The sequence below is a fragment of the Crotalus tigris genome, unplaced genomic scaffold, assembly GCF_016545835.1.
Source record: "Crotalus tigris isolate CLP2741 ecotype Arizona unplaced genomic scaffold, ASM1654583v1 scf7180000017668.6805642782:7212621, whole genome shotgun sequence".
In the NCBI taxonomy this organism is placed as follows: Eukaryota; Metazoa; Chordata; class Lepidosauria; order Squamata; family Viperidae; genus Crotalus; species Crotalus tigris.
The window spans coordinates 6,353,609-6,375,659 of NW_024096554.1; the positions used below are offsets into that span (position 1 = coordinate 6,353,609).

Genomic DNA, 22,051 nt, shown 5'->3' on the forward strand with positions numbered 1-22,051 from the left:
GGTATGAATCTGGAGAATGGATGTACCTGACAGCAATCCATAGCCACTCGATTGAAAAATCAAAGACGTTTGACCGGCTTGAGGTAAAGGAGGTGGCCCTGGTCACCCGATATGTGGTTTTGGTTGGGCAGGAAGCAAGGAGGTTGCCAATGCTCCCTCTGCCTCGTCCAAGCCCGATTGCAATGGTGCCGCTTCACTGTGACCTAGACCAGCCTCAACATCAAGTCTGGTGCCCAGGCGAAATCTCCCAGCCAAGGAGATTCCAGAGTGTGGCACACAACCACAGCCTCAGTATCAGTGACCTGCTTTGTGCCCCGCTTACTGGGGACAGCAGCCAGTGGATCTGCCTCCTATAAAGCCCATGTTTGATGGAGATCCAAAGTTGCCTTCTTGAACCAGGTGTGGGCTCACCTGAATCGCTATGCTCAATTCTGTGATGGTGAATGCAATAGCAGCCAACCTAGAGGGGGAAGCGGCAGAATGTGTGAACAGCCTGCATGATGAGCAAGCACCAGAACTGTGGGACATAAATCTATTAATGGGCCAGTTGAGAGGCCGGTTCAAAGATGAGTCCAAAGCCCTGTGAGCTGAGATAGACCTCTATAGCCTGAAACAAAGGGGATATCCAGCTAAACTGTATGTCCTGAAATTCCGGAAAATTGCAGGCAGGATCATACAGTGGTCAGAATGATCACTGATTCATTATTCCAAGGAGGAGCTAGATCATGATTTGTTCTAGGCCTTCATTTTTTTCATTCTAGATTGCCCTCTAGGGGAGGGAGGAAAGGTATTTCTGGTAGTCTAAACATGAGCAAATCTTGTGGGAACCGAGGTCATTCCCATGCCGCAGGGAAGGAGGATCATTGAGTCAGAAAGCCTACATGAATAGAGGGGTGGGCATTGTTACATTGTATTACTTTGATTCTTGGAGGGAAACTTTAGATCTGGTTTCGCTTTTGACCGTGCCAATATTATGAATCCAATAAACATATTCTTTGAGGAATTTTCTTCCCTCGGAGTTGATTTATTTGGTCTCATTGATCAGAACCATGACAATTGTCTTGTTGACTTCATCCTTGGGACCACTGTTATTTTTTAATTTTTGTTAATGTTTTTATTGTTTTAGTGTGGTATTATCTGCCTAAACTCACATTTCTGAGATTCACCATCACATAAATTGATTAAATATATTATTAAATAGCTAGTAGTTGAGGGGTCCTTGGTGCTTTCTGAATTTGGTTGATTTTTTGTAAATGTTTCATTACCCCAACTAAGTAATATCATTATTGATATCACCTAGTTTGGGTAATGAAAATAACCAAACTCAAGAGAGCATCAAGGATTCCTCATTTCAACCCTGAGCTACAAATATTCTCCTTTATCAGTAGCTAGTAGATCTTCAATAACCTGTTTCACAAGTTCCACCAAATGTGTCACTAACAAGCTCTTCGAAACACTATTGAAACCTGGACAGTTGTTACTCTGTTATAACTCATAGAAACACACATATTTTGTCAAGATTTTAGTGAAACCTCCAATGCGGTATATATGAAAGAAAATTAACGTTACTTGGCAATGGTATAAACCACCTATTTAGAATAGTATAATGGTAATTTCTTGGGACTGTTCTTGATAACTATTTGGAACTAAAAGAATGTGTCTTTTATTCTTAACTAGAGTTCTTCAGGAATAACCGTGTTATATTAAAATTCTATTTGGAGTAGGTTTTAAATACAATCACTGTTTTATTTTTTTAAAAAACTCCTTTTGTTGGTGTATTCCTTTTTGTTGCAGAGTCCTTTCAAACTGGTGCAGATTATAAACATTCTGAATAAATGCAGTCTGGGATTAATATGGTGGGTTGCTATGATCACTGAAATCCCTTCTTGGAAAAATGCTTTGTTAAAAGATTCTTGTAGCTTCTCTGAACTCTATCCTTTTGGAAACACAACTCTGCCATGGTCTAACTATTCCAAAACCAAACTCTTAAAATCTTGTTTTCAGAGTTTTCAGATGTCATGTTTGCAATACTTTAGTAAAAACAGTAGGATTTTATACACTTTTTCAACCACACTACTATACATGCCAAGTTTTAAAGTGCATTAAGTTATAAATAAGAATGCTTTTTTTCCTCCAACAATTGGCAATACTATGCTTCCATATTACTTTCCACTCTGCTGAAAATTACCACATGACAGCCAAATTCCAATTTCTCTGAGATGTCATGCCATTTGAGGAAAAATGGCTCCATCCCTAAGATCTGCTGCAACACAGCATGATTATGCAAAAGACAATGCACAGAATCCAAATTTTAAGTAATTTATTTCAGTAGGAAAAATCTGTTTTAAGTTCATACATTAAGCTATCTTGAAACAGCTTATGCAAACAAACAGTTCAAACATACACACGTAAAATATTTTAAAAAACTAAAAAAAAAGGACAAGGAACAGCTAAACTGCACATCACTCATAGAGGTCATAGTGCATTTACACCCCCCCCCCCATCAAAATAGTGCTTGAGGTCAAATGGAGGAAAATATACTAAAATGGCTTGTGTGTAGTATAATGTAGACTTTGCATGTTTTTACATATGTGAAGTTCATAATGATGTGAATGACTATAAATTATGTTATTATTAAAGGATACAAAAAGACAAGATTTCACTAAACTCCCCCTTTTCCACTTATCTTCTAATAAGTTTACAGTAAAGTAAGCACATTAATTAGTAAGAAAAATAAATATTTTTTTTCAGGGAAAGAAGGTGCCAATTTGTCCACTGCAAAGAAGAGGCTCTGAACACATTCCATCTTAGATCTTCAATAACACCCAAACTCAAGAAACAGGTTGATACGTCTGCAACTTTGTTTCAGAAAGTTGTGAAAAATCTTAAAACTATAATATACTTTCACAATCTTTACTATGAACAGTCTGTATATGGTCCAGTATCTTTGTAAAAGACATAACTCTTGCTATTTAAGTTGCATTCAGTTATAAATCTGGTTGTTCAGTTCTCCTCTATCATATATGTGGAAAATTTAACCTAGAGAGAGAGCTAATACTCATGGCCTTCAGAATTTAAGTTTTCTTCTTCTAGCTGAAAATTTATTTCTCAAAATTCAGATATTATAAAGTTTAGAAAGATATTAACTCCTCAGGTATAACTGATTTTTTTAAAAAACTGGCTTCTATCTTGAAGTTTCAAAATGGGATTGTTTAAAAAATAATTAAATGATTCAGTGAAACTTGCACTTCTAGGGCAAGATCATACATTGGTGATGAGGGTGAGAGAAGAGGGTCTGAAGGAATACTTGAAAGATCCATTGCCTAGGACATACATATATAGAGGAGTTTATGCAAAAAATGTGAACCGGTTTACAAATGCACAAACATTCCTTGTATAAGATCAATGAACTGAAACTTATTCAAATTAAAAGATTTTTTACTGGGTCTACTAAAGAGAAAGCTTGACTTTCGAAGCAGAAATGAGCTAAGAAAAATTGAGTTTTTCTACTGGCTGTTATTTAATTGGAGTTTCTGCAAAGCCCAACTTACATAAGTAGTGGAATGCATAGAAATAATACTTGGTGGGTTGCCACCTTGGTCTTTCAAACTGGTAATTAAGGCACTAGCAAAAATCTTATACAGATATAAAATGCTCATCTCATAATGAGCAGGAAATGTTATACTTCTCTGAATGAATATTCTGTTTCTGTTTTATTTTTAAATGTAAATTTTAAGGTGGAATACAGGCCATTTTTAAACGGGAAAAGAGAGTGACTTGAAATTCCCCAAATCTAGGCAGATAGACTTTTCAGAGAAAGTAAAAATAATTCTTCAAATTTTAGTGTCTTCAAGTTTGCATAGTATATAATATTACAAATTGGAACACTAAATCAGATTTAAGAATGCTTACAATTGAAAAAGCAATATGCACAAAAACATGAGGAAGAAAGATGCAACTTGAGCCACTGGAAGTTTGCATTACAAGGAAACCTAATTTGTAACAGATTTGTTTGATCTGATATAAAGGTACAGGAATATGCTACAACATTAGGAAGAAATTCAAAAAGCTCACTTAACCCTATTTGAAAATAGTATGTCTATAACAATATCTACAGTAATGTTCTATGATTCAAATACAATTTAGATATACGGTAGCTGGAACAGAGTCTTTCATTTCACCTAATGTGTTCTGAAAAGCAGCTTCATCCATGTCTTTAGTGTACATAGACAAGTGTGTGTGCATCATTTGTGCATGAAGCAGTGCAAGTTGCAATTTCATTACAAGGAAAATCTTCTTGGCTGAGATTTGACAAAGTAGTCTGACAATATTATTCAATCAGCGTCATGTGGGCTAACTGAAATCTGGCAAATTGCAATCAACTTTTCAGAATAATGAGTACTGAGATACTCAGAATACATGACCCCTGCATTTTATAACAATTAGAGGAAATTAGAAAGATGATTAATTGAGGCTATTGGGCATATGCAGTAGAGGATGTTCATTTACAGTATACAAGATGAAGCTTTCTCTCTCTCTCTCTCCACCCCCCCCTCTTTCGTGTGTATGTGTGTGTGTGTGTGTGTGTGTGTGAGAGAGAGAGAGAGAGAGAGAGAGAGAGAGAGAGAGAGAGAGAGAGAGAGAGAGAGAGAAAGGAAGACATATAAGGCATTCTACAGTTGTACTGACCAGATGCATGTGTCTTGTAATACATCTTGCAACTTGAATTTGTAATACATCTTGAAACATTTCTTGCAACTTGATTTGTTTTTAGATAAAATAGTAAAAATCTATTTTAGTGAAATATGTATTTATATACCAAAAATCCAGTGTTTTTGTTATAGTAAAAATGGAACTCATTCTATTTTCTATTAATTATTATAAAAACAATCCCTGATAGTATTAGCATCTATATATTTAGCTCATTTAGAAGAAACTTGTACTACCAAGCAAAATGCTTCATTGACACTCAAACAGCATTTAGATTTTCTGATACATATTTTTGAAAGCTACCTTTAAAAAATATGTTATTAATAATATGAACTGTAAAATTTTACGTTACTGAAATTTAACTGATGAATGAAGCAAATTGTTAGAAATTAAATAGATCTTTTTACAAGCGCAATCTTTAAAACTACCATAAAATCTGGAATGGTTCAAGGCTTGAAAGATTTTTTCAAATAAATTAAATCAAAACAAATAAATACAAAAACTACAAAATGTGTATGAGAAAGCTGAAAGCTGTAAAAGTATAATACCCCTATCTGCTATTTAAAGGAAATAGGCTAAGTAAAGCTTTTAAACAGATGTATTTATATTTAAGTTGAACGTTTTACTACTTTTTGCTGCTTTTGGTATTTAGTCTACTGGGCAAAAACAAGTTTCCAACCTGGTTTTGAGCTGATACATGTGCCTGTTTTTGTATGTGCTCCCTTTCCAAACCATCCATTTCCTTTTGAGAAACATTTTGACGTAATGAATTAGCTCTGAAAATGTTACATAAGCTTCAAAACCAATGTATCTCAGAAAATATGTGTCATGTTCTATGATCTGAATCAAATATTGTAAATGTTCAAACGTGCTCATTCAATGTGCCAAAACTAACTATAGACACCATGTGAAAAACTGGCATGAGCTGACTTTTTATCTTCCAAAACTCTTTATCTAATTAAGCTGTGGTTTGCAGTTGCATCTTTCTGCTCATAAGAATGGTGATCAATGGGATAAATCTATCTACACAATTCTTTTTCTTCCATGCTTTTTTTTTAGAACAAATTCCACAGGATTCCATTCCATAAAATTAAAAAATGGGATGGAAATTAAGTGGAAATTAAATTGTGCAAACTCTATATAGTAATACTGCTGGTTATAAAGATGTTCCCATGAAACTTTCTGTGTCATTTATTGACAGATGTGTAAACTAAGCAAGTCAAGAACATGCAAGTCTCCTTTTATAACAAATGCCACTATAAGGTCAGAACTGAGTATTAATTCCCCAAGAATCCAGAATTTAACTTCTTGGCAGGAAGAAAAGAAATAGATATTAAAAGTGGATAATTTTAAAATATGTTCCTATTTATTTCATTGTACTTTGAACAAAACTTTTATGTGAACCTTATTATTTCCTTCTGTGGATAGCTGCCATTCCTGCCTATCCTATTAGCAGGAAAAAGCCATTCAGAAAACATATCCTTTAGCTACATGAACCCATGATATTCTACTCACACGTGAATTTGAGGAGTTACTTTTTATAATTTCAGTCTATATTTTCTCATAAGCTGTACTATAGCACTGATGGAGTTGATTTCAACTGACCTTGTTTTCTTTTGATCAAAATATGTGAAGACTCTGAAACTGTCTAGTTCAAAGTATCATGCTATCATACCAACATAGACAAATTTTCAGAGCATGAGTTTCTTTACAAATTAGCTCACGTGGTGGTAAGTTGTTTTTTTAAAGAAATATGTGAAATGGTAACCTATATTTTCTTACAGTAATCTAAACCTACTTGTAATTAATCCATCAGTGATTTATCTTTATACTGGCAGATTTTTCAGATTATGTAGGAGGTGACTTTTGCAAACTATACACAAATAAGATTCGAGTTCTGACATAAAAGAAATGAAAAACTTCTAATCCTAATATTGTGCTTCTTTTACAAGAAGGAAAATATAAGGTTTTCATCTGTAAAACAATAGTTAATGAAGATTTTCAGGGGTAAATGTGCTTGTGGAAAGTGTATTACGTGTATCAAAACTTGTTTCTTGGAGAAATGAGGGTGTCTTGTCTGAAAATATGTTGAAATTAAATTCTCAGTTCTGACCTTCTGATGTTTCCCAGAATCTCCTTGAAACTGACAACCAAGATCTCTCTCTTTCTCAAAAAAAGAATGAATATGATATTGGCCGTTGTGTCACTTGCAGAAAAGAAAAACCTCACGTAGTATCAAATTCTGCAAAGTCAGTGCTTTGTAAAAACAAGATAAATTTGCATATATTACAGTTGTTACATTCTAAGCTAAATTAATTATATTGTGCCCCCAATTAGCTAAGCACAAGAGCTAATACAGAGGGACACAGATATAAGCTGCATATTTTTCAAGAACACACAGGCTATCCCCTTACTCAAACACCCCTTGAAACACCCTTAAGTTTCAGATTTACAGATTTTACAAGAAAAACTGCAAAAAGCAGGGCTTTAAAATTAAAATGTAACAAAGTAAACACAAATACAAACTAGCTACAACCTACTTAACATAAGCACAGCACTGTCAGAGGTTTCACACACATACATACACACACACACACACAAATTTGGTGTTTCATGTTGGATAACCTTTCATTCTTTAAGGCAGTGGTTTCCACAAGTCAGTTCAGAGAATATTGAGTAGCAGCAAGCCTCACGGTAGTTCATGTCACATTCAATTCCCTGAAATCTTAGTGCTTTTATTCAGAACTTCCATTTTCTTCCTAGTCGGAAGTACAGCTGGCATGCCTTCAACAGGACTTCTCAAACCATGAAATAGCATTCAAAAGTGGATGGATCAAATTCATGGATCAAATTCTGCAGTAGCTGGTCACTCAAAAGTCATCAAATTGGCAGGAACCTATCAAAAGAAGAAATAATTTTGTAAAGCAAATTAGAGGTATAACTTTAAGTTCAAGTTTAGAAATTAAGCCCTAGTTTCCTGTTATGTAATCAAATAGAGACAAGATTGAGATTTATATGCTGCTTCCAACTGTGCTAAATTTGTAGATATACCACTTTTTTCAAGAATGGTTTGAGAATTAGGCAGGATAAGTAACTAACTTTTGGTTCTTGCTTATTCTCAAACTACTCTTTTAAAAACAAATTATAGTTCTCATAGTTAAAACCAAGTTGAATGCTAGAAGATGATGTGGCTGTAGAAAAGGAAATATAATCTTAGGTTGCATGAATACAGTAAGGTAATTTCCGAATAGTAGGATATTATAGTTCTACTCTAGTCCTTTCTAATCAGACCATTATACCCAATGTTTAGTTATGGACTCTCTATTTAAATAAGGAAAGCTTTCAGAGAAGGGCAGCAAAGATCAGTAGACTGGAAACTATGTTGAGGAGAGACTGAGATAACTTTGTAGTTTTATTGTTAAGAGAACATTAAGGGGATATGATAAATTGACTCAGGTATATTAGGATCCCCTTTATGGATTACTGCCTTGTCGTGGCGAAGGGGCTTGCGTAACTCAATGAAGCTATAAGCTATGCCGTGCAGGGCCACCCAAGATGGACAGGTTATAGCAGAGAGTTCTGACAAAATGTGATCCACTGGAGAAGGAAATGGCAAACCACTCCAGTATCTTTGCCATGAAAACCCCATGGACAGTACTAAAAGGAAAAAAGATATGACGCTGGAAGATGAGCCCCTCAGGTCGGAAGGTGTCCAATATGCTACTGGGGAAGAGCAGAGGGCTAGTACTAGTAGCGCCAGAAAGAATGAAGCGACTGGGCCAAAGCCGAAAGGACGCTCAGCTGTGGATATATCTGGTGGTGAAAGGAAAGTCCGATGCTGTAAAGATTTTTTCTCCATAGGAACCTGGAATGTAAGATCCATGAATCAAGGCAAGCTAGACGTAGTCAAAAAAGAGATGACAAGACTGAACATCGACATCTTAGGAATCAGCGAACTAAAATGGACAGGAATGGGTGAATTTAACTCAGATGACCATCAGGTATACTACTGTGGGCAAGAATCCCTCAGAAGAAATGGAGTAGCCTTCATAGTCAATAAAAGAATAGGAAAAGCAATACTGGGATACAATCCCCAAAATGACAGAATGATCTCAATTCGAATCCAAGGCAAACAATTCAATATCACAATAGTCCAAATCTATGCCCCAACCACTGGTGCTGAAGAGGATGAAATTGACCAGTTTTATGAAGCCCTACAGCACCTTATAGAATTAACACCAAAAAATGATGTCCTTATCATCATGGGGGATTGGAATGCTAAGGTAGGAAGCCAAAAGATAACCGGAATAACAGGCAAGTTTGGCCTTGGAGTACAAAATGAAGCAGGGCACAGGCTAATAGAATTTTGTCAAGAGAATGATGGTCATAACAAACACTCTTTTCCAACAACCCAAGAGACGGCTCTACACATGGACATCACCAGACGGTCAACATAGAAATCAGATTGACTATGTGCTCGGCAGCCAAAGATGGAGAAGCTGTATACAGTCAGTAAAAACAAGACCAGGAGCTGACTGTGGCTCAGATCATGAGCTTCTCGTTGCAAAATTTAGGCTTAAATTGAAAAAAGTAGGGAAAAGCACTAGGCCACTCAGGTATGAACTAAATCATATTCCTGATGAATATACAGTAGAGGTGACAAATAGATTTAAGGAATTAGATCTGATAGACAGAGTGCCCGAAGAACTATGGATGGAAGTTCACAACATTGTACAAGAGGTAGCAACTAAAACCATCCCAAAGAAAAAGAAATGCAAGAAAGCAAAATGGCTGTCTGAGGAATCTTTGCAAATAGCTGAGGAAAGAAGGGAAGCGAAAGGCAAGGGAGAAAGAGAAAGATACACCCAATTGAATGCAGAATTCCAGAGAGTAGCTAGAAGAGATAAGAATGCCTTCTTAAATGAACAGTGCAAAGAAATAGAAGAAAACAACAGAATAGGGAGGACCAGAGATCTCTTCAAGAAAATTGGAGATATGAAGGGAACGTTTCATGCAAAGATGGGCATGATAAAGGACCAAAATGGCAGAGACCTAACAGAGGCAGAAGAGATTAAGAAGAGATGGCAAAACTACACAGAAGAACTATACAAGAATGAGCTTAACATCCCAGATAACCACAATGAGATGGTCATTGACCTCGAACCAGACATCCTAGAATGTGAAGTGAAATGGGCCTTAGAAAATCTGAGCAACAACAAAGCTAGTGGAGGTGACAGTATTCCAGCTGAGCTATTCAAAATCTTAAAAGACGATGCAGTAAAAGTGCTACACTCAATTTGCCAGCATATTTGGAAAACTCAACAGTGGCCACAGGATTGGAAAAGGTCAGTTTACATTCCAATTCCAAAGAAAGGCAATGCCAAAGAATGTTCTAACTATCGCACCATTGCACTCATTTCACATGCTAGTAAAGTTATGCTTAAAATCCTACAAGCTAGACTCCAGCAGTATGTAGATTGAGAACTACCAGAAGTACAGGCAGGATTTCGAAGAGGCAGAGGAACTAGAGATCAAATTGCCAACATACGCTGGATCATGGAGAAAGCTAGGGAGTTCCAGAAAAACATCTACTTCTGCTTCATTGACTATGCAAAAGCCTTTGATTGTGTGGATCACAACAAATTGTGGCAAGTTCTTAAAGAGATGGGAGTACCAGACCATCTCATTTGTCTCTTGAGAAACCTATATGCGGGTCAAGAAGCAACAGTGAGAACCGGACACGGAACCACTGATTGGTTCAAAATTGGAAAAGGAGTCCGGCAAGGCTGTATACTGTCACCCTGCCTATTTAACTTATATGCAGAGCACATCATGAGAAAGGCAGGGCTAGATGAATCAAAAGTTGGAATTAAGATTGCCGGGAGAAATATCAACAACCTAAGATATGCAGATGATACCACTCTAATGGCAGAAAGTGAAGAGGAACTAAAGAGCCTCTTGATGCGGGTGAAGAAGGAGAGTGCAAAAGTTGGCTTGAAACTCAACATTAAGAAAACCAAAATCATGGCATCCGGCCCTCTCAATTCCTGGCAAATAGATGGGGAAGAAATGGAGGTAGTGACAGATTTTATTTTTCTGGGCTCCAAGATCACCTCAGATGGGGACTGCAGCCAAGAAATTAAAAGACGCTTGCTCCTGGGGAGGAAAGCTATGGCAAATCTAGACAGCATACTAAAAAGCAGAGACATCACCCTGCCAACAAAAGTGCGTATAGTCCAGGCCATGGTTTTCCCAGTTGCAATGTATGGCTGTGAAAGTTGGACCATAAGAAAGGCTGAGCGCCAAAGAATTGAGGCCTTTGAACTATGGTGCTGGAGAAGACTCCTGCGAGTCCCTTGGACTGCAAGGCGTTCAAACCGGTCAGTCCTAGAAGAGATCAACCCCGACTGCTCTTTAGAAGGCCAGATCCTGAAGTTGAAACTCAAATACTTTGGCCACCTAATGAGAAGGAAGGACTCACTGGAGAAGGGCCTAATGCTGGGAAAGATTGAGGGCAATAGAAGAAGGGGACGACAGAGAATGAGATGGCTGGATGGAGTCACTGAAGCAGTAGGTGTGAACTTAAATGGACTCCAGAAGATGGTAGAGGACAGGAAGACCTGGAGGAACGTTGTCCATGGGGTCGCGATGGGTCGGACACGACTTCGCAATTAACAACAACAACAACATATTAGGATATTTCACACAGAATGAAGCCATAGCCTGTTATCCATCATCCTATTATTCAGGTCATAAGACAGCTCTTTTAAATTATAGGAAGGCAAACTCTAGTTGAATATTAGGAAAATATTCCTGATAATAAGAGCAATTCAAAAGTGGAAACAGTTATCCATGGAGGTAATGAATTTCTCTTTACTGGATGTGTTTAGGCGGAAGCTGTATATCTCTGTTGGGAAAGATTTTAGTCTGGATTCCTACAATTATGCTTCTTTTAATTGAAAGAGGCAACCAGGTCAATATGGTTTCAGAAACTGCTCCAGCTGTATCATCCTATCCATCCTGCACAGAACCATTATTACCAAATACTCTGTGCAAGAGATTTCCAAAAATGGAGTCCAAAGCTTGCTCCATTTGGATTATTCTATTTCCCACAGAGCCATGATTCTTATTTATTTATTAGGTATTCGAATCTTCCCAGATTTTAGGTGGCTTACAACAATTAAAAATTAAAACACTGATAAATGGAATATAAATTATATGAAACATTAACCTCACTAGAAACAATGAATATACAAAATAAATGTAAAAAGAGAAAATCTATGAAATGTCAAATAGCCTCTATAAAGGCTGATTTTAATCAACTTTTGGAAGCCATCACCAAAATAATTGTTTCCAGGGGAAGGTTCTCATGACTAAAAAAAATATGAATTCATTTTTTTTGGGGGGGGGGAGGAAGAGGAAGGATTTATCTACCCTCACTTCACTTCACAGAGGTCCAATTCAGGTTGAAGAAGTATTTACATGCAAGTTTGTAAGTTAAAGCACACAATTTGAATTGCACTTGGAAGCCTATTGTAGCTAATCTAAGGCTTGCAATGCAGATGTAATATCCCTGTAGCATTGAGTGCCAACCAACTTCAGTTTCTGGGTCATTTTAAAGACAGCCACATAGAACAGACTGTAAAACTCCAAATGAGTGTTTATAAGAGCATATTATTTCAGCTAGATTCTACTGCTCCAGGTGCAACCAGCACATAACCAAAAATGGGCAAAGGCCCTTCTGGCCAGTGTCTCCATCTACATATCCAGCAGTAGTCAAAAGGAACTCCAAGTTGTGTGCTTCTCCCTCTAGAGCAGGGGTATCAAACTGCCGGCCCACAGGCCGGATACATCATAGCAAAACTGCACCCACCCCATTGCCGACAATGGCAAAAAAGTCACGCTATGTTGCAACACGTCACATGATGTTGCAAGTTTGACACCCCTGCTCTAGAGGCAACTCTAGAACAAAAAGAGAAATGCAATGAACAAATAGCAACTATGTCTTGCATGGATTCGACTGTAATCTATTTGTTTCCATCCAATTCTCAACATGTTCCAGGAGTTAGATGAAAACATCAGTGGGATCCCTTGATGAGCCCAGGGTAGCAATATAAATCTCAGTATAATCAGCATTTAGATATTACTGTATCATAAAATAATGAATGACCTCTTCCGGGAGCTTTATATAGATGTTGAAGGGGACAGCCCAATGAACTTTGCTGAATCCCATGTGAGCAGTCACTGGATTGACCTTTCTTCCTTGTCAATCATTGATTAGAATTATCAATGGAGGAAAGTTAAGAACCTGAAACAATGCCTCCAACTCTCCCCCCCTCCCCCGTTTAGAATACCATAGGTTGATGGGTATCAACTAAGAGGCTAAATGACAAGAGGTGTGTGGTCACTTATCTAGTTCCCAATAAAGGTAATAAATTAGAATAACTAATGTTATCTTTAAACTGAAACTTAAAGAGTACCTAGAAGCCACTTCTAAGACATTGGGCATCTGGATCTAAACAAGGATTCTTAAGGAAGGGGTGTGCACCTGCTTCCTGATCCAAAAGAACCCTCAACCCACCTGTCAACTCTGCAGCAATCTTGGCTGAAACCATTTTTACTTTGTTTTCGGTTGCCACAGTACTGGTAGGGGGGAATGGGTGGTTTTAATGTTAGACTAAACAATATTTTGTCCTGTGGGAACTAAGGTAATTGCTGCCTGACTTTTGGCAGACTGAGCCTTCCGTTAGAAAGTCCGCCAAAGTATTCTATTGGGGAATGTAGTAGATTACATCGTGCTGGGGTGGGAAGTTCAACTATGTAACATTGTAATGCTTTGGACGGAACTTGGTTTCACTTTTGACTGTGCCGATACTTTGTAGCCAATAAACATATTCTTTAAAGAAAACTCTTGCCTTGGAGTTCTATCGGAACCATGACACCACCCCCACCCCCACTGAGTTGGAATAGAGAAATTCAGCAATACACAAGTTTTTTGTATCTTGTGAGAAACCACTTTATATTCAGGTCTTACTAACAATTAAAGCATGATTTCATAATTCTTGCTTTCTCACCTGTTGTCTGTTGCTTTGGCAGGCAGCACTTAGATGCTTGAACCACAGCATTGCATTCATTCTGTTACCAGCTTGAAACTTGTACGAATTCCCTGAATGACAATGAGTTTTCCATTAAAAATTAAAACCATCTCATATTTTCAATTAAACATTTTTTTTAAAAAAAACTAGTGGGCGGAATGCAATCATATGCTTCCACTGACTGAATTTATTATTTTCACTTGAACACTCTCAAAATCCACTTGGCAGAGTCCCCTAACTCTCTGGAGCAAATCTTGTAGCCATTTCTTTGACCTATCATACAAAATATATATATATATCTAGCAATGGACACTACCAGTATTTTTTAATATATGATAAAACATATACTGATATAGCCAATCAAGAATGTCTTCTGAGAAAAAAGTATAGAATTGTAAACATATGTCCAATATTTCTTTAATGGAAGAAGTTTTATTTGTAATATAAAGTCATCTCCATCACAAATTATTCACTCATTAGGTAACTTCTCACTTATTTGGTAAGAAGGCAAAATCTACCTGAGATTCATCTTCCTGGCATATAAAGTTTCTGAGCTGCTATAATAACATTCAAGGCCAGATGCTCTATCACAGACATGTCAAACTCACGATGTCACATGACATCGCGCAACGTATCGGAGCTTTTTCACCATTGCCGGCAATGGGTAGGCATGGTTTCTTAATGACGCATCCGGCTCGTGGGCCGGCAGTTTGACACCCCTGCTCTATCATTTCCCCATTTTGACTGTTTAGGCCAGATGACTTATTAAACTAAAAACTAACCTCACACTGCTTGCATTCTGAATCCCCCTCATCAGTCTTTAGTTCTTGGGGGACTTGAGATAGATTTTTTTTTCAAAGAAGTTAATTTGATTAAAACATTCAAAATGACTTTCCAACAACAGATAAATAAACATCTATTAATGGTTTACGTAATTCTTTTTAGCCCTGTCTTCAAGAATTAAGACCCCGTTCACTTTGTTACATCACACTACTATAATTAAAGTCCGAAGTAAGTTTTGTACAGGAATCCTTGATTTACAGCCAAAAATGGACCAGAATTTCCATTGTAAGTCATTGTGGTTGTAAGTCGAGCCAGAATGATTTTATGACAATTTTTATGGTAGATATTAAGCTAATCACCATGATTAAATGAATCACATGGGCATTTTTTGCTGGAAATCAGCAACAAAGGACACAAATAACGACCACGTGTTTGCAAGATGCTGCAACTGGTCGTAAATGTGAGCCAGATGCCAAGTGTCCAAACTACAATCACGTGACAGTGGAGGTGCTGTGACAGTTATAAATGCAAATACATGTTATAAGTCATTTTTTCATAAGATGTGGTAACTTTGAACTATCCTTAAATGCAAATTGAAGACTTGCTATAATTGATTTAACAACTAATCACAAGGAAAAGGTATCTGTTGAATGTAACAATATGATTGTTAAATTTAATTTTCTTTTAATAACAACCACTGATGTCCAATAACAGGGAAGAGGTATCCATTAAATGCCAAATGATTGTTCAAGTCACAAATGAAAAGTCCAGACAATATTCACTGTTCCCTTCAAAATGGGATTTAGCATTATCAGTAAAATGGGTTAATAATGAATCTCAATTTGAAGGAGAGCACTGAATACTTTCTGGACTGATTGGAACAGACTTTGACTATTTGGGGAGCAAAATCTGCTAATGTCTAATTTGGACAAAGGTGAATACTATAGTGTTAAGTTATTTCTAAAGACGATTAAATCAAGAATTTACTACTAGTAACTAATGTTACTGACCTTTTTCGGAATCTGTGAGTAGGAAAAGATCCGGATGATCTGGATCATCAGCCATCATAACCATCCAACCCACTACTGACACATTCTTACTTGGTGTAGATTTGAACTAAGAGTAGGAGTGGGGGGGGGACATTAATGAAAAGAAAATAAAAACAAAAAGAGTACTGCAATATTTGCATTAAAAGTAATGGCTGCAACAAGAAGAGCAAAGTTGACCTGCTGGCTTTTGTAATGCAACACAGCTTAAGTAAACTCAAAAGGGATACAGTATTTTATATATTCCAGAGTTAATGTGGGACTGGACCTTGATCCACAAACAGCGGTGTCACATAAGCAAGTTTTATGTCAATTATGGAAACACCCCTTTCTCTTTGAATCTCCCTGTGTGGGCTGAAAGTTGCTATTTTTCCATGCACAGAAAAACTGAACTGAATTATAAGGCTGCTTGTACAGATTCTAGATTTGGACCTTTCTGCAACAATTACAGCAGGAATTTTGGAATTAGTTTTAAAAATTACTACAACTTGCTTGCAGCAAAGCTCAAGATTAACACAGAGGAAGCAAATGAATAACATATATTGACAATATGAAGTTTATAGAATGATGGCAATTCAGTGTTGTACAATATGCAGCATTCACACTGAAAGGCTGAAAAAACCCTTCTGCCAAAAGCTAAAAGCAAGAATACAATACATACATGTTTTCTCTCTGTAGCCTTTAAAGACTTTGCAGCATAGTAGAAAAGCTGTGCTCCACAAAGAGCTACCCAGTATTTGGTCCAAGAAGCAACCTAGATGATTAGAAAATCACAAGGTTAATAAATTCAAAAGGCATCTGCCATTGCATCTTAATTTTGTATATATTTTACTCCTATTCATTTTACACATTAACTAAGCAGAATGAGACTTTTAGGATATTGTTAGCTGTAATCCACATTATATGCTGTAATATAATAACATTTTGTATATTAATCTAGTTTAGTAAACATGGAAATTTAAAAACATATATTTGGCATTGATTCAGGATTCTCAAACTGCAATGTGTCTTAAATCACCCCAAGAGCAAACAAGTAACATCTCTTTCCAATCTAGGGCTTGAGGATCACCAAGAAAACCAAAAGTATGTTGTGAGCCACCAAACCAATGTAGGATTGAAAAATCCTTTCCAAACTGGGCAGTTTTACATGCTAGCCACAGCAGCACTGGTATAACTATTTATTGAGATACATACTTACAAGCCATTATATCCTTTATTGCTAAAGAATTTTCATTATAGTCTATATCAGGGGTGTCAAACTGCTGGCCCGCGGGCCAATTTCATGATACCGGAGCCGCGCCCACCCCATTGCCGGCAATGGCGAAAAAGCTCCAATACGTCGCGCGACATCATGTGACATCAAGAGTTTGACATGCCTGGTCTATATCGTTGGGCTTATATGTTAAGACTGGCCTACAGGGTAAAAAACCTTAATGCATATTTTTGGAACTCCTTATATCTCATAGGGAGTCCAGGGACAACCAGTTATTTTTGGCTGTCATGGCAGGAGATCAATATCTACTTATTCATAGCTTATCAAACAAAAAGGGGGATTAGCAAGATAATCTTGACTTAAATTTAGATTAAATTTAAAAATAAATCTCTTCATTTCTAAGATCATCATAAGTGTCTGTATGCAAATAGGCAGTGGTGTTCATCTTGGGCGATTTTACACCTGTCTGGATCATCTTCAAATGTCTAATCTGGCCTTTCTAAGGAAATAGTGGTGCAGTAGAGAAAATAGGGTTACTTGCAATGTTTTCAGATAAGGTTCAAGTCTGGGCATAGGGCAGAAAATATTTTAGTTATACTTTGCTGGTCTATGACTGTAACAAAGATCTGGCATAATTTAGTTGCACCGATGGATCATTTAATTTGGGACATGGATGAGTGTACCACATCCTTCCTGGTCTGTTTATCTCTTTTAGCAGAATCTAATAGAATATGAACCACAATTTTTTTAACCTGCCTGCAAGGGGTGGGGGGTTCTATTTTACAGTGGTTTTACACTTTCCTGATGGGTGGTACCAGACAGTATGGTGGGTTAGAGAAGATCTGCTTTGCATTCAAATTTGAACTCATTAAATTTGCAGATGACACCAAGCTGGCAGGAATAGCCAACACTCCAGAAGATAGGCTTAAGATACAGTAGGATCTTGACAGACTTGAACATTGGGCGCTATCTACCAAAATTAAATTCAATGGTGAAAAAAGTAATGTTCCACATTTCGGCAAGAAAAACCAAATGCAGGGGTACAGTATAGGTGGTACCTTGCTCAACAGTAGTAACTGTGAGAGGGATCTCGGAGTCCTAGTGGACAATCACTTAAATATGAGCCAGCAGTGTGCTGCAGCTGCCAAAAAAGCCAACACAGTGCTAGGCTGCATTAACAGAGGGATAGAATCAAGATCATGTGAAGTGTTAATACCACTTTATAATGCCTTGGTAAGGCCACACTTGGAAATTGCATCCAGTTTTGGTCACCACAATGTAAAAAAGACGTTGAGACTTTAGAAAGAGTACAGAGAAGAGCAACAAAGATGATCAGGGGACTGGAGGCTAAAACATATAAGGAATGGTTGCTGGAATTGGCTATGTCTAGTTTAATGAAGAGAAGGACGAGGGGCGACATGATAGCAGTGTTCCAATATCTGAGGGGTTGCCATAAAGAAGAGGGAATCAGGCTATTCTCCAAAGCACCTGAAGACAGGACAAGAAGTAATGGATGGAAACAATCAAAGAGAGAAGCAGCCTAGAACTAAGGAGAAATTTTCTAACAGTTAGAACAACTAATCAGTGGAACAACCTGCTTCCAGAAGTTGTAAATGTTCCAACACTGAAGTTTTTAAGAAGAGATTGGACAGCTATTTGTCTGAAATGGTATAGGGTTTCCTGCCTGAGCAAGGAGCTGGACTAGAACAGGGGTCCCCAACCCCTGGGCCATGGACCAGTACTGGGCCGCAGCATGCCAGCAACTGGGCCGCACAAACAAGCAAAGCCTCATCCACGGGATGCAGGCAGCACACAAACCATGCCCCCTCCTGTCCGCAGAAAAATCTCTCTCCATATAACCGGTCCCTGGTGCCCAAAAGGTTGGGGACCTCTGGACTAGAAGACCTCCAAGGTCCCTTCCAAGTACAAGTATAAGTACAACTACTACTTATTATTATTATTATTATGGATCATCGCACAGTCAGCCAGATGTTCAGACTGGATTTGGCATTTTGTCTACCTATCGAGTCCTTCCCAGGACCTGGGATAGGCAGAAATGGATGTTCGATGGTATTACAGATATCGTCGCAGGATGGAAGCAGTTCCTAGTAAGGCCGCCTTTTGCAACTGACTAATAGCAAATTTGTCGATGCCAATGGTGTTCAAGTGGTGCTCCAGTTGTTTTGGGATTGCACCCAAGGAGCCTATTACTATTGGTACTACCCTTGATTGCTTTTGCCACAGTCTTTCTATTTCTATTTGTAGGTCTTTGTATTTTGTTATCTTCTCCAGTTCTTTCTCTTCTATTCTGCTGTCTCCAGGCACTGCCACGTCCACTATCCAGACTTTTTTGTCTTTCTTATCGACCATTGTTAAGTCTGGGTGTTATGTTGCAGGTGCTTGTCTGTTTGAATTCTGAAGTCCCAGAGCAGTTTAATTTTATCATTTTCTATGACTTTCTCTATTTTATGATCCACCAGTTTTTGCTTACAGGCAAATGATATTTTTTGCAGATCTTCCAATGCACCATTGTTGCTACTTTGTCATGCCGCTGCTTGTAGTCAGTCTGTGCAATCTTCTTGCAACAGCTTACCAGGTGGTCCACTGTTTCTTCAGCTTCTTTGCATAGGCGACACTTACTGTCTGTTGCTGTCTTCTCAATTTTGACTTTATGTGCATTTGTCCTTAAGGCTAGGTCTTGTGCAGCCGGAAGGTTGGTCTTCTTGGTCTCTTTCTTCAATTTTCCTGCTCTTAGCCATTGCCAGGTCTTGTTATTATCTGCTTTCCCAGCTATTTTTTTAATGTATTGGCCATGTAGTGCTTTGTCTTCCCATGCCTCTATTCTGTTCTTCATTTGGTCTTTCTTGTAGGCCAGTTTGGTCTCTCCAGTAGTCAGTAAGCCTTCCTGATTTACTAATTTCAGTGCATCTTCATCATTGTTCTTCAGATATTCTTCCAAAGCCATTTTTTCTTCTTCAACCATCTGATGTACTTGTAGCATTCACGCCTACCTATTTGCCTTGGTAGATAAAGTCTGTCAATGTCACTGCGTGGATGAAGGGCATGATTCATTGTCATTATTTTTCTGGTCTTCCTATCCATTGCTTTTAGTTCTGCTTGAGTCCAGTCCACTATTCCAGCTGTGTATCTAATGACTGGAATTGCCCAGGTGTTGGTTGCCTTTATGGTATTTCCTCCATTGAGTTTGGACTTTAAGATTTTCTTCACTTTCTTGATGTATTCACCTCTAATCTTTTTCTTAAGTTCAGTGTGCTTGATGTTGTCAGCTTGAAGGATACCCAAGTATTTGTAGTACTCTTCCTCATTCAGACTCTTAATGTTATTTTCGTGGGGCATCTTGATTCCTTCAGTTTTCACTACTTTTCCTTGTTTGATAGTAAGTGAGGCACATCTGTCCAAGCCAAACTCCATAACAATATCTTGGCTATATATACGGATAGTGTTGAGCAGCGATTCTATTTCAGATGATGTTTTTCCATACAGCTTCAGATCATCCATGTAAAGGAGATGGGATAGTCTGGCAAAGGTTTTTGATGTTTGATAGCCATGTCCTGAGTTATTCAGTATTGTTGGCAGAGGAAACAGTACAATAACAAATAGTAATGGTGACAATGAATCTCCTTGAAATATTCCTCTCTTGATATTAACCTCTCCCAGTCTCTCACCATTGATCTGCAACTGTGTCTTCCATTGTGCCATCGATCTTTGCACAAATTTTCTGATGTTTCTACTGACTCCTGTTATTTCTAGGCATTTGATTATCCAGTCATGTGGCAGAGAGTCAAATGCCTTTTTGTAGTCAATCCATGCCACATTCAGGTTGGTCTTCCTTTTCTTGCAGTTTTCCAAGATCATTTTGTCCATTAGGAGTTGATCTTTTGTTCCTCTGCTATTGGGGCAGTTTCCTTTCTGCTCAGGTGGAAAGAGATTGTTTTCAACTAGATGCTGTTGTACTGCATCATCTACCACACCAGTTAGTAATTTGAAAATTGTTGGTAAGCAGGTAATTGGCCTGTGTTGCCCCTTTTGCTGGATTTTTCATTATTAGGTAGGTTTTCCCAGTTGTTAGCCACTTTTCAATTTCTCCTCCTTGTAGTATATTGTTGAACTGCTTGGCAATGAGTGGGTATATAACAATTAGATGTTTCAACCCAAACCCATGCAGTTCATCTTCACCTGGTGCTGACCAATTTTTAATTTTCCTTGCTCTTTTTTCTACCATTTTTGTTGTTATTACTAGCTCTTTCATTTCAACTTCTGTTTTATTTGCATCCACCTCTTTTAACCAAGCCGCATCCTTGTTGTATTTCTTAGGGTTATCCCATATCTGCTTCCAGAACTGCACTGTTTCTTCCTTGTCAGGTACTGACTGATTCATGCAGTTTCTTCATTGATGGATTGGTAGAAACGTTTCTGATTGGATTGAAATTGGAGGTTCTGCCTATAGTTTGCAATTCGAGCTTCATATCTACTGATTTTCCTGGCTATAGTGTTATTTGTTGCTTTATTATTTCCAGTGCTTCCTTGATCTTCCTTGTTTCTAAGTGGTATTTCTTGATTAGGTATTCTTTGGTCTTCTTGTTCTTCAGCTTCTTTTCTTTCATCTGTTCTAGCTTGCCTGCATGTGATCTTAACTTGCTGATCTTATTTTCTAGTCTAACCTTCCATTTTTCTGGTGCACTGTTTGTTTCTTTTTCTTCTTTGTTGATTTTGCATCCCAGGTATTCTGTTATAACTGCAGCTGTGCTGTACATTAGTTGGTTTGTTTCTTGCAGTGAATTGGTGATTATACTTGATATTGCAGTATTTGCATCTTTTAATGCTTGTGCTAGCTGTTTCTTTGGAACAAGCTTCAATGCAGGCAGCCTTATTCTGTTGTTTTTGTGCTGTTCTAGATGCTCAGTTATTCTTTGTTTCAATTCTTTTATTTCTTTAGTTAGAGGGTTTTGTTCTTCCTGAGGAAGAGGTGCCTGGTTTCCAAATGAGAACAGTTGTATATCTCTGCTGATTCCTTCACTGCCAACTCCCCCTGGTTTGCCTCTACATTCTGAATTACTTCTGGTAAGGCTTTGATTTCTTTGCCCTGGGTAAATCTTTGCAGTTCGTCCAATTCTGTTTCTGTGAATACTTTATTTCGTATTATAAATCGGCGTTGATCTGCTAGTCTCTGTTCTGTTATTTCT

General features: G+C 37.7%; 1 protein-coding gene across 3 annotated transcripts in view; it reads right to left on the reverse strand.

The window, feature by feature from the left end:
• Positions 1-2,303: 2,303 nt before the first annotated feature.
• The window catches only part of RALGPS2 (Ral GEF with PH domain and SH3 binding motif 2), a 122,502-nt gene continuing 102,754 nt past the window's right edge, over positions 2,304-22,051 (reverse strand). For all 3 annotated transcript variants that reach the window (XM_039337186.1, XM_039337185.1, XM_039337187.1), the window contains 4 exons: positions 16,296-16,388; positions 15,599-15,704; positions 13,785-13,876; positions 2,304-7,606 (listed from right to left, as the gene is read on the reverse strand). In XM_039337186.1, the coding sequence (XP_039193120.1) occupies positions 7,577-7,606; positions 13,785-13,876; positions 15,599-15,704; positions 16,296-16,388 (321 nt within the window). In that variant the 3' untranslated portion in view covers positions 2,304-7,576. The remainder of the gene's footprint in view (positions 7,607-13,784; positions 13,877-15,598; positions 15,705-16,295; positions 16,389-22,051) is intronic.